General features: G+C 36.4%; 1 protein-coding gene across 4 annotated transcripts in view; it reads left to right on the top strand.

Annotated features, from left to right (window-relative positions):
• LRBA (LPS responsive beige-like anchor protein) overlaps window positions 1–12,326 on the top strand; it is a 435,866-nt gene that overhangs the window by 391,796 nt on the left and 31,744 nt on the right. For 3 of the 4 annotated variants that reach the window (XM_052772257.1, XM_052772239.1, XM_052772231.1), the window contains 3 exons: window positions 3,056–3,248; window positions 5,969–6,031; window positions 9,380–9,535. In XM_052772257.1, coding sequence (XP_052628217.1) covers window positions 3,056–3,248; window positions 5,969–6,031; window positions 9,380–9,535 — 412 coding nt within the window. The remainder of the gene's footprint in view (window positions 1–3,055; window positions 3,249–5,968; window positions 6,032–9,379; window positions 9,536–12,326) is intronic. The other variant, XM_052772249.1, reaches the window with a different exon arrangement.

The following is a 12,326-nucleotide window of genomic DNA, read 5'->3' as shown; positions in this document are numbered from 1 at the left end:
AAGAACACTTCATCAGGTGATTTTTTTAATACCATACCTGTACAGGTGAGAGCCAGTCATCATGGAGACAATTTAGTTAATCTTTGGCAGATTCCCCAGGAAGCATGGATTTAGGAGGTGGAACTTCCTTGTGTTTTCCCCCAGGCATAGGTTTTCCCCTAAAACCAGGATTACTAGGAATTCATGAGCTGAAACTTACATGGCAAAGAATGTGACTAAATGTGTTTTGCAGTAAAGCTAGGGTGATAAAATCCAGGCAGTGAGCATTAACATGCTTTCCCTTTTACCTCTACTTGTGTCTAATATAATTTTATTATACAAACTATTATTTTATTACTGATTACTTTCCATATCATGTTGTGTGCAGTCCTTTGGTCTAAAATATCATTTGTATTTTCATAGATCCAGAACTAAGTATGTTAAGTGATACTCTGACAAGTGGAGCAAATGGTCTGCTAATTCACAAGTTTTTCAAAAGGTTACATTCCCTTATTGTTAAGATGGACATTTTACACTGAAATATTAAAAAAGACATTTTCTTCTTGTATGTTCTGTAAGATGTATGTCCTACTCAAGCAGACTAATGTTATTAGATTAAAACCATATCTGAATTGCAAAAGGTTTTAGAAAAATGACACAAAAATCTGAAATGTTTCCAAAGTAGCTTACAAACCTTGTGATGTAGGAGTCTAAGAAATGTAAACTTTCTTGTCAAATTGAGCTACTAGCCTTTCTCAGATATGTCATGTGTTGTACGTGAGACTTGCTCAGCTGACTGTCTCCCCATCCCCATCACCCTTTCTGCAGCCAGTACATACTACACTTTGACAGCTGTGCTGTAGACATGCTCCTGCTCTGGGATCCCATGTACTGGATGGACGGAGCTGATTGTGCTTATTTGTGATCTGCTGCCCCATTGCACCTCCCACGTAGTGTCCCAGGGCTGCAGACCACTGCAGTGACATGTGTGTGCAACCCACGGGGCTCTCTCTTTCAGAAGAGCCCCGTTAACAGGGATGCTGGGGAGCCCAAGTGCCCTCACCATACGTCCATCTGTCATGGTGCCATGCACTAGGCACTTGCCCTAATTTAGAGGGATTTGTTTCAGGAAGAGGAGGAACTTGAGAAGTTGATTGTTGACGTATTTGTCAGACCCATTGTTACATAAATAAATTTGATGCCAGGAAGCAGTTTGTGTGGTTTTATCATAATATTTTTCATGCCGCTGAATTAGTAAAGATTTAGTATGTAATGGAAGAAGTTAAATTTTATGAAGTTAACTGTTCCTAACTCCTGTGAGGTTTTGGGGCTGAGGTACACACAGAAAAAAACCCCTTAGTTCTCCACTTGCTTTGACTGGTTTTGTGGTTATTAATACATGATTTTATAATAGCACTATATTAAGTGCTTTTAAAAGTAGTATTCCTGGAGGTGAAATACAGTAAGGATGTTTTTCCTGTTACAATTCTGAATTATTTCTAGTTGCATTATTTACTGAGTTTTCTGTTTTCATGTGTGTGTGCATGTATGCATGAATACAGCCGAATTGAGAGCTACCACGTGCTGTGTTAAGTGCACAAGCCATAATATACACCAGGTGTAGTAATTAGCAGTCACACGAAGGCTGCCTATTTGTCTGGTTTTGCTGCTGTTGCTGTATCCCCTTGTGTTTTCAACCATCAGATAGCTGGATTTAATTGAGGCCACATCAGATGAGGCATTACTGACACCTTTAATTGAATGAGCATCCAGGGAGGATTAACTCATAATATTGATTGGCTTTTAGCCACTTGCTCAGAAGGGTGTCTGGGTAGCTTATTAGTTGCTTTTATTTACACCTTTATGCAAAGACTGTAAATAGGAATTCATAGAGCAATATGTTTTTCTAAGTACTCTTAATAACTTTTTAAAAAGGAGTGATAATAAAAATGCAAATGTATTTAATTTTTTTATTAGTTCTGTATAAATATACATTAAATGTATGCACTTACATACACATATATGTAATGAAATATTGCAGGTGGAAAATAGCCAAGAACACTTCACTAGTGTTCTAATTCAGTTATTAGAAAATTACAAATACTAGAGCAATATGGCTACTGGTGAACTAGGATGGTTGTATTTCTACATCTCAATGGAGTTCTCTTTTTTAGGTACACCACACCATCACAAACTCCTTAAGTTTTGCTTTTCCTCCTTATGTTTGATATCCTGACCTAAGGTCTTCAATATTTTGTTTCGACATTTGCAGTATTGTTAGAGAGCTTAGTTAAAAAGTTATTAAACTTTTCAACTTATTAAATTAAAAAACTAAAACCTAAAAATATTATGTTGAAAATGAGAGTCTGGATTCGTTCCCTCCCTGTGGTATTTCTAGAAACAATGCAGGATAGTGTCTGTAATCACGTCCACTTTATATTCTTTACAACTGCATTTAATTATGTTTGTCCTTTGAAACACATTTGCAGTGAAGTCTTCTACTTTGCATTCATAAATCTTATTTTTGTACACCAGAAATATATACAGAACATATATCTAGTGTATGTGTGTATCTGTTTATTTTAATGTGCTTTCATGTTCTCATCTGGCTTGTAAAGAATTGCAGTCTGCCAATTTAATGCAACTTGAGACAATCTCTGGGAGTGGGAATTTCTTTTGCTCACTTTTTTTTTTACTTTTTTTTTTTTTTGTTCCATCGTAGTTTGACATTGCTTTCCTTGACATACTATCTCTGCAAATACGAAGGAGAATTCTTTTGGCAGAGATAGGCAATTGGAAACTTTTAGTTTAATCTGCTGTGATCTGTAGCAAAGTTTGTATATAGACACCCTGTGTTCAACAAGGCCCTCAAATTAATAGTGTACATGAAGGTTTTTCTACCGAAAATGGTTGTTTACACAAGCCTGTCCACTATTACTGCATTTGCTTTTCACTGCAGCTGCTATTGGATCTTGTGTGTTTTAATCCAATCTTCCTTCTCTTGTCCTGTCTTCTTTCCTCCTCCCCATGTTTTCTTTTCCCTTGTATTTGGGTTCTTGTTGTGTGCACTCAACAGTATCTCCTCCTGCAGAGTCCGTTGATGTTCACAGACCAAGCTCAACAGGACGTTATCATGGTTCTAAAGTTCCCATCTAACTCCCCTGTCACTCATGTAGCAGCCAACACCCAGCCTGGTCTGGCCACTCCTGCTGTGATCACAGTTACTGCAAATAGGCTATTTGCTGTAAACAAGTGGCACAATCTTCCTGGTAAGTGAATTAAAGTACATAGCCTAAGAAACCACTGCCATCAAGCAGTACTTCTGTTGTCTGTTTCAAAATTTGCTGCAGAACTGTTTTAAAGCGTGAAGAGCAAGTCCAGTTGATTGACACAGCATGCTCTTCACATGTGGACTTAGTTTCTCCTTAAAAAAGTAATATGAACTATTGTGTAGCAAGGTGTGTAGCACCCAAAAGGTTTGTAACAACAATAGGTTGCTTTCCAGGCCATCAGGCACTATACAAGAAGACAAAACCAGTATATCATCACTACTTGATTGTGATAAAGTCACACTCTTTTCTCTTGAATTTGTTTTTCAGTGAGATGGAAGCCTGAACCACATCATGTCAAAGAAAAGTTTTAAAGCATGTAGAACTTGCTTGAAATCTTTTCTGCTATCTTCTTCTAGTTGTTTATAAACACCATATTCTGATGTTAAAGCCACTCAATGAGAATTAGAAGATAAAATAATATGGGAAATCTGTATCTTCTCTAACTTAAACAACCCAAAGTTATTAGGTGCTTATGTATTTGTCAATATGAAAGGAAAACAACATATCCATTTGCATAGCAACCAATCAAATTAATTTTCCTTTAAAAATGTGTTGGACTTGAGAATATAGTAATGCTGTTTTCAATTCTAAGGTTCTCTAATCTTAAATGCACTCATGGTCTATGACAGTTTCAGGCCCAGGCCATGAAAGGAGTTTATTTCAGTGCTATGCAGTAAATCTGGTCAAAGGCTTTTCAAGAAAGGGAAAAAAGAGTTTCTACTCAAATAACTTAAATAGAGGATATTTGCACCAGGGTAATATTCACATCACCGAAATTCCTACTAAGAAATCTGGACCCATGGTCCTTGATTACATTTTGAAAAAAGCCAGATGACTCCCACACTTTTTCCTAATTCTTACAAATTACCTCTCAACATTGTACAAATAGAAACATCTATGTATTATTTCACCCACCCAAGAAATGCTTAAAAAGAAAGGTGGGAAGGAAGGGGGGGAAGGGAGGCTTGTCTAGATAACAACTTGTGAGCAAGAACTATTTACAGGGCTCTTGACGTTTGTTTGAAAGGAGGATGGCAATATCCTCTCATACCTTGGATGTGTGACCATGGTCATATAATATTCAAGGCTTTTAAAAAATAGCCTTTGTGGACATACAACAGTCATGGGAAAAGAAGAGGTCCTAAAGTGGTAGGAGTTGATTTTGATTTCCTTGTAAATCTGCTGGTTGATAATCTGTGGGCAAGCAAACCAATTGTTGAGCGTAGTAATCAACTGTTTTGAGTTGAACAAAACCTTCAGATTTTGGTTTTTTCCTCACCTCTGAAAGGGAGACCAGTAAGCTGTGCCTCTGAGTCACTATTTTTTCATTTAGAGGCATTTTACACTTGTCTTGCCTTTACAAAGAGCTCAAGAAAACCTACAGTTCAAGGCAAACAAAAGCCAACCAAACAAAACCAAAACCCTCCTCACCCCACCTCTTTGAGAGCAGACTGGTCAGCTGCAGACTGTCAATTGAGTGCTACGCTTAAGATATCTGGGTATGGACTCCTGAGACTAGCCTTCGCTATTGTTGCCTTCAAATTTTATACCAAAATGGGATCTGCTAGGATTAGAGGGCAGGTATCATTGCTACTCCATATCTCCTGCTGTGGGCTCAGCATTGTCTTTACTAATGAAGCATCATGATAAAAAAGTTAAGTTGCCAAGTGACCAGTTGTCAGTGATGTGTAATTAAAAATCTCATTCCTGCTTTTGTATATGAGTTTGGTGGCTTTGCTGACATCTAATGGCACTGGTACCCAAGAGGGTGCCTCCATTTTGTCACATGGATTTCATGTTTTGTTCTGTGTTAGTGTTTCATTGCAGCAGAACTATGACTTCCCAGTTACTCATGAAACCCTGCTATTGATACTAATTTTTATATTAAGCTATAGATGGTAGATAGAAAAATCATAGGTGTAAGTATTCAGCCATTATTTTTTGTTCTGCTTCCAAGAATGTCTTGTGGGCTGGGGGTGGGGGAGTTTGCTTGCTTGCTTGTTTGTTTTTAGTGAGGCTGTGGAAAAAAAAGGCTTTTTTTTTTTTTTTTTTTTAACACTGAAGGAAAATTCAGGAGGTAAACATTTCACTGGTATGCCAGGTGCCCAGATGAAATGTAGGTCGGCAGAATTATATATTAACTTCTGTGCAAACTTGCAAATAAATGGGATTTGGTGATGGATGAATCCTTAAATACTAGATGACTATGAGATTTCCCTGTCTGCATCATAAAGTGACTTTTTAAAAAAAATGTCCTTTGTGCTTCACTTGTTCAAAGCAGTGCTTTAAAAAGTAAAGAGGAAAATAGTATTTGCTACAGTCAGCAGATGGTTGTCACATTTTGTTTTCAGTGCTCTTTACCACTTAATTTTGTTTTGTTGCGACAGGAGAGGTTGCCAGTAAAGCATCTGCTAGAGCTTATGGCTCAGGACCGGAGCTGCTGCTGATGGCATACATTCAGAATAGCACTAATCTAAAATAAATGTTTAATAAACAGCCTGTGAAAGCACCTGGAAATTTTTTTTTTTTTAATTCAACTGATGCAGAAGAATCTTGAATAGTTAAAAAAAAAGGACGTAGCTTTGATTTGTAAAATGTATGTGGTTTCACGTATTAAAAAAATGCAGAGTTTTAAAATCTTCTTTCCTGAATTCCAGCTCATCAAGGTGCTGTACAAGACCAGCCTTACCAGCTGCCAGTGGAAATCGATCCTCTCATAGGTCTGTCACTTCCTTCTCTCTTTGCGATTCATTAAGCTCTGTATGGTGGCCCTGAAGTGTAGATTACGGTTGTTTTTCACTTGCTGGTTGCTGGGAATGGAATTTTCCTGATAAACCATTTGCATGCAAATTGGAATGCAATGAGCTGTGGCTATGCTGGTATTTCATCAACTCCCCCTCGTTGGTTTGCCTAATTTGAACAGGCCTAGGACGCGTGTCAGTGAAAATTAATATGGATGCTGTAATAATGTGTGATTGAGAATGTGCATGAAGTACTGTCAGGATAATATTGGATCTTTTCATCACTCAGACTTGTTGATGAGCAGGAGCGAGGCACGTTATGATGAATTGGTGCACTGGTAATGTGATGGAGCTCCTTTGCTGAAGAAATTTTCATAATAACAGTGGGGTTCTTAACTGCACCGTGTTGTGAAAAATAAAACCATGGTGCCAGGGTTTCATCATTAAAGGAGATCAATCCTTTCTTCATAGACCTGCTGTTCAGGCTGAGGGGATTAATGTGTAATTGCAAAGTGGTTTCAAAGTTGAAATATATTGCCCATTCCATTTTAGTATTGAGATATTAGTATTCATTTTTCAAGGGTATTGGATCTTTTGATCAGCATCACTAGTTAAATTTGTGTATGATTTTCTTTTATTAAAAAGGAGTGGAGGAATGTCTCTCTCTTATTTAATGACTCAGTGTAATAGATTCAATTCATGACTTTTTATTGTAGAGGTTTATTAGTTTATATAGAGCTGATTTTTCTATTAGCATGGTTAGAGTTTGGTCAGTTCTTTCATTACAGACCCAACTTTGGGGAGTGCATACTTGGACTGTAATTCAGGAGCCTGTAGCGTGGCAAATGGAACCTTAAACGTGATCAAAAACCAAAAACTCAAACAACCCAACCCCAAAACACAAACTAGTTGTAGGACAGTTCGCAGGAGCAAAGAAGACACGATTCCGCTCCCTGCCCCCAATTCTATTAGACTTCTAACTTAGCTGTTTTTTAACCTGTCCATTTCAGGATGGTAGTTTAAATGAAAAAGAAGTGAAGTGGGCAATTATAGAAGCATGGAAAAATCAGAGCAAAAATGAACTTGCCTGGATAGGTTAGAATGACAGGTCTGTCAGCCAGTGAGAATTAATTTCAAAACTAATATGCATATCACAGTAGGAACTGCATTGTATTGGTCTGTAGATACAGACTGTTGCTTTGTAGCCATTTTGCTGGGTAAGCTCTATGATAATTAAATCAGGAACAGTGTGGGCATACCAAACCATTTTATAGAGCTGAAAAAATGTTTTTCCAAAGTTTTTAAAATCAATTCCCATCTGAATAATGCAATACTTATAAATTATAATGAGGAGGACATGTGCTGTAACTCTCCTTTCCTTCCTGAAATAGATTTTATCCAAAAAATGTTTGGAGCAGGAAATGTATATTCTGCTTTAAAATCTGCTATCAAGTAGATCTTAAAAATACAAAAAAACACCACAGCAAAAAACCCAAAAGCACGTTGGGCCTGTCCGATAATTTTTCTACATATTGTGAAGAACATTAGGAAGGAAATAAAATTTTTATTTTCATTTGCATTTTTCATAATTTTAAAATTATAATTCCATTTTCAGGCTTGCTTTAATTTACAAAATACTTTGACTTTTGTTTGGTATAAAAACCTTTACAATTAATGTTTACAGTTCTGAAAAATGGTTTAATATTCTCTTCATACAATAGATCTCAGATCAGCCTTGTGATTATATTGGACATGGTTTAAAAGGTTTAAGGCTTTCTTTGTCACTGTTAAGTAGCATCATTGAGTACAAGCAAGTAATTATGTAGATAATATTAAAGGTTTTTAATTGTGGCTAGACACGTTTACCTAGAAATGGCACCTAAGAGGACCACAAAATTACACTTTCATGGTTATAGCAGGAATCTTGGTGCTGCCTTAGTCATAAGGAGGGATTCCTGCTGTCCTCATTTTCCAGTTGCCCAGGAAGATGTAAAACAGCAATGTCTGATATGACGTAGATCCTAGACCTCTTTCTGAGGTGAATTTTTTCGAAGGTCTTAGCCGCACTGAATGTGTTGATCTGCATGTTTTTTGAGGGGTGTATTTGCCATTATTTTATCATACAGAACGCTTCAGTGTGCATTTATAATGTGTTGTTGTTACTCTCTAAGTGGTCCCAACAGCAGTCAAGGCCCTGTTATGTGTTACCTGCGGAGCAAGTGGCAATACCTTGCTAAATTATTTGCTACCCATATGGACAAGACAGTATCAACATTTTAAACATAGCAAAAGCATAAATAAATTAAGGATTTGATATGGAGTAAATGGAATAAGCCCAAGGCTTAGGGGATAGCTAGACTGTGAGAATGGAAGGAAGTTAAGAGTAAAGAAGAGCACAAGACCAGGACAGAGACAGGTCTGGGGGACCCCCTGGAATGGAAGTAATGATGCTCCGAGCAGTCTGCAGACAAACCCAGGTCCAGGAGAACTTACTTGCCTGGGGTGGGAGTCAGGTTCCTTTGGGAGCAAAGCACATTAAAAGTTCTTCCTACAGTGTAGGATTTTCATTATATATATCTATAGGGACCCATATGTATTTATATATATGCACACACATCAATTAATAAGGGCAAAATATAATATGAAAAATGTGTTTGTTAATTGATTCCTGTCCATTCTGTGGGTTCACAATGCAAGATTATCTGGGGAAATAAAACAGCAGGTGATCAAAGTAGGGTAAATTATTTTCTCTCAATCCTAAAGGAGATTGTGGAGATAAGCTGGTTAATTCTTGTGCAATGCTCAAAAACCTGTGCAATGGTAGTGACGCTTACTGCAGTTAGCCTTTTTTTAAATTACAATGCTTGCAATGCAATACAACTTTTGTATGATTTTGAAATCATAATTCCATTGTCTGCTGCAGTTGAGCCACTATATAGCATATATGTATATGTACTGTCTTACAATTACATTCCCTTCATCTGTTTCTTAATTTTTAATTTCCTATACTAGAAGAAGTGGGGAAGGAAGCTTATTACATTTTTATGTATCATTCCTTTTGCAATCTTTCATTTATATTTGTCAGCTGCATTTGACTTAAAGAAGGGCTTTCTTCTATTTTAGAATATATACTACAAGGAATTAGCATTGTTCCAAGAAGCGTAATGAGTATTTTATAGTAAAAGTAGACAGAAAATGTCCCTGCCACAAAGAACAAGTAACAGCAGTGAGGAATAGCTTTGGTGTGAACGTAAGTTTCTAAAAATGTGCTTTTGTTCTGTGAATGTGGATGCTAAAATTTCTTGATTTGTGTGTCTTTCTGTTCAGCCAGCAATACAGGTATGCACAGAAGGCAAATCACTGACCTTTTAGACCAAAGCATTCAGGTACATTCCCAGTGTTTTGTCATCACCTCTGATAATCGTTACATCTTGATCTGTGGCTTCTGGGACAAGAGTTTCCGAGTTTATTCTACTGACTCAGGTAATGTATTTTTAAAATATGGGAATAGCCTAAAAGATTTCTCTGTTCATCATCAACCTACTGTTTCAAATAAAGAAAGAAGGGGGGCAGGGGGAGAAAGTGGAGTATGTATTTATTCCCCTATTAGTAATATTTGTCAAATCTTTTCTTACCTACTGCTACTGTGTGTTGTATGCCATCATTTTTGTGGAATGATGGCAAATATAAGACAAGGAGCTCTTGTTTAGCCATAGCATCACACTTCAAATCTATATGACAGGCATGCCTGTTCTTACACTGTAGTTTCCACAAGTAAATGAGTTTTTGTGAAGCTTTGCATTCCAGGAGAATTAATTGTTCTTAGAGTGCTTACTTGAATTTAACTCTGGTTGGTTTTCCGCACCAGAGAATTTTTTTTTGAGGAAGTGCAGGCAAGCACCATAGAATAAGAACAGAAGTGAAGTCTTGAAATCTGGTGCAAGAATATTTATGAAAGCCTTTGAAAGCTATGGTATAATAGAAAAATTGATTTGGAGCCACCAAATTCTTTCATATAACATAAACTGATCGATATAACGGGCAGCAGTTAAATTAGTCTGTCACCTGGCATGTATCCAAACTGTTGAAGTCATGCATGTGTCATGCTAAATAGAAAAGAATCTTTCAATGTAAGAGCTACAGGAATTTAAAAGCCTTGGCACCCTAGAAAAAAATAGGTATGATTTTTTTCCCTTTCATTATCTTATAATGGGAATAGCGACCTTACTGCAAGGTACTTCTTTGGGATTAATGACCCGGTGTGGTTAATGTGTGTGTGCCATCAAGCTTTCCAGTAGGTTATTAATCCCTAGGGAATATCCTACATGTGTGTCATAATTTCTTAAATATATTAGTTAATAGTGTTTTTCACACTTGGAAAACCAAAATATTTAACAAAACAGGATGGTCTTTAATGAGAATCTGTTAAGACTAGATCTCATGGCATATTTTAGCATATCTGTCATTTTTGCAATTTTAAAGCCTTAATTATAAAGGAGAAGTTCCATTTACTTTGTATTGACTGCCTACAATTCATTATACAGACATCTAGTTAGACCCTTCTTAGTTTAATTTTTTCAGTGATGAAAATAAATTTACATAAAACTGTGAATTTAAAGGAGATCTTCAGAAAAGTTAGTTAGCAGTAATAAATATTCAGTGTATATTCTTGATTTATATGAATAGAGAACTAATACTTTTGTGTTGAAGGATATATTTTACTTTACACCTACGGAAGGAACTTGTATGATTTTGGTGGCTTTGTCCCGTATCAATCTGAACTACAAATATCTCATTAAGTTACATCCTGTGTAAGTCAGATATAGCAGGCATCTCGTTACCATAGCTAATTATGGTATAAACCAAAATAGAGTTGTCAAAAAAATTGCAGGAGATTTGTGTCTTCTCTGTGTCTCCTGTTTGTCAATATAGCAACTCTAGCTCTAGTTTAAATCAAGTGAATTCAGATGTAGTTTATTTTGCTTCGGATTAAAATGAGAATATAATAGTGAAATACTTATTCTGAAATGGGCAGCACACCAAGGGAAAAAGATGAAGTGATCAGTAATGCATAATGGCAAGTGATCACAAGTGTTGAATTCAATTATATTTTAGCACTTACACAAAAAGGGAACCTTTTTCTTATTAGATTTTGGGTTTATTTGGGCTTTTTTAACAGGAAATAATTTTAACATAAATTATGGGTTCTCAGCACAGCCAGTATAGCAGAAGCACAATAAAACCTTCCTCCAGCAGTGGGAATGATTTCTAGACAGCATTTTAGATTCAGTAGTGCAGAGACTTGAGTCTTATTTTTCTTTTAATTATTCGTAGCACAGCTGTCAAATAAAACATTAACTAGAAAATTTGTTCTGTCAAAAAGGGATATCTGAGCACATACGGTAAAGTTTGATATTACTGTATAGAGAGGACAACTCATATTAAAGGAAACAAACAAAAAAGTTGAGGAACTCTTATGAGATTAATGTTGTTTTTTTTTTTTTTTTTACTAATATGAAAGAGCAAAAGCTTATTTCTTGTTTTGATGGAATTGATTGAACCTTAGCTGCACAGTAACAAAGTAAAACTAACAAGGCAGTGCAACTGCATGAACAGCTGTCAAACAAATAGCCTTGAAAAATGTTTGTTTTCTAGAACAGAACCTATAAACATAGAATATAATTGAAAGAGAGATCTCTATAACTCAGCAATGTTTATAGCATAAACTTGCATTCTAAAAGTATAAATCACCTCAGGTAGTTGAATACCTACGGCTATACAGCTGAAAAATATATTACATAATTAAATTATTCTCAAATCTAAACCATGTAATTGACAACTTGAATTTTCAGGGAAAAACATACGCTTGGTAAGATGTTTTTGTATATTGCCAAAATGAGGTTATGTAGTCTGTGAGTGTTTCACTGCTCCTAGCTGTGAAGTTCAGTAACTTTTTCTGACTAAATCTATTGACTGGTCAGCGTCTGAGACAGTTAGGTGACCCTGTGACACAAATTAAAGCCCTGGTGTGCAGAGGTGACCACTATGGAACACTATTGGAGACTCAGAGATGAGTGAAAGACTCGATCGCTGAGTTACTCTCCTTTCTGATGCAAGGTAGATCTGCACAGTAAGTGTACCTTCTAGGGTTTTGCCCCTTCCAGTCAGAAAAGGCTCATGTGATAGTACTTCATTTCGCAATTTCTCTTAGAGGATTATACTTGCCTAATAAGTTTTGTCAGTGTTCTATGCTAAATCTGACGTACAGGTTTCC

The sequence above is a fragment of the Harpia harpyja genome, chromosome 2 (genome assembly GCF_026419915.1).
Source record: "Harpia harpyja isolate bHarHar1 chromosome 2, bHarHar1 primary haplotype, whole genome shotgun sequence".
Lineage (NCBI taxonomy): Eukaryota > Metazoa > Chordata > Aves > Accipitriformes > Accipitridae > Harpia > Harpia harpyja.
The sequence above is the reverse complement of the archived record's forward strand: the minus strand, read 5'-3'. Positions and strand labels throughout refer to the sequence as shown.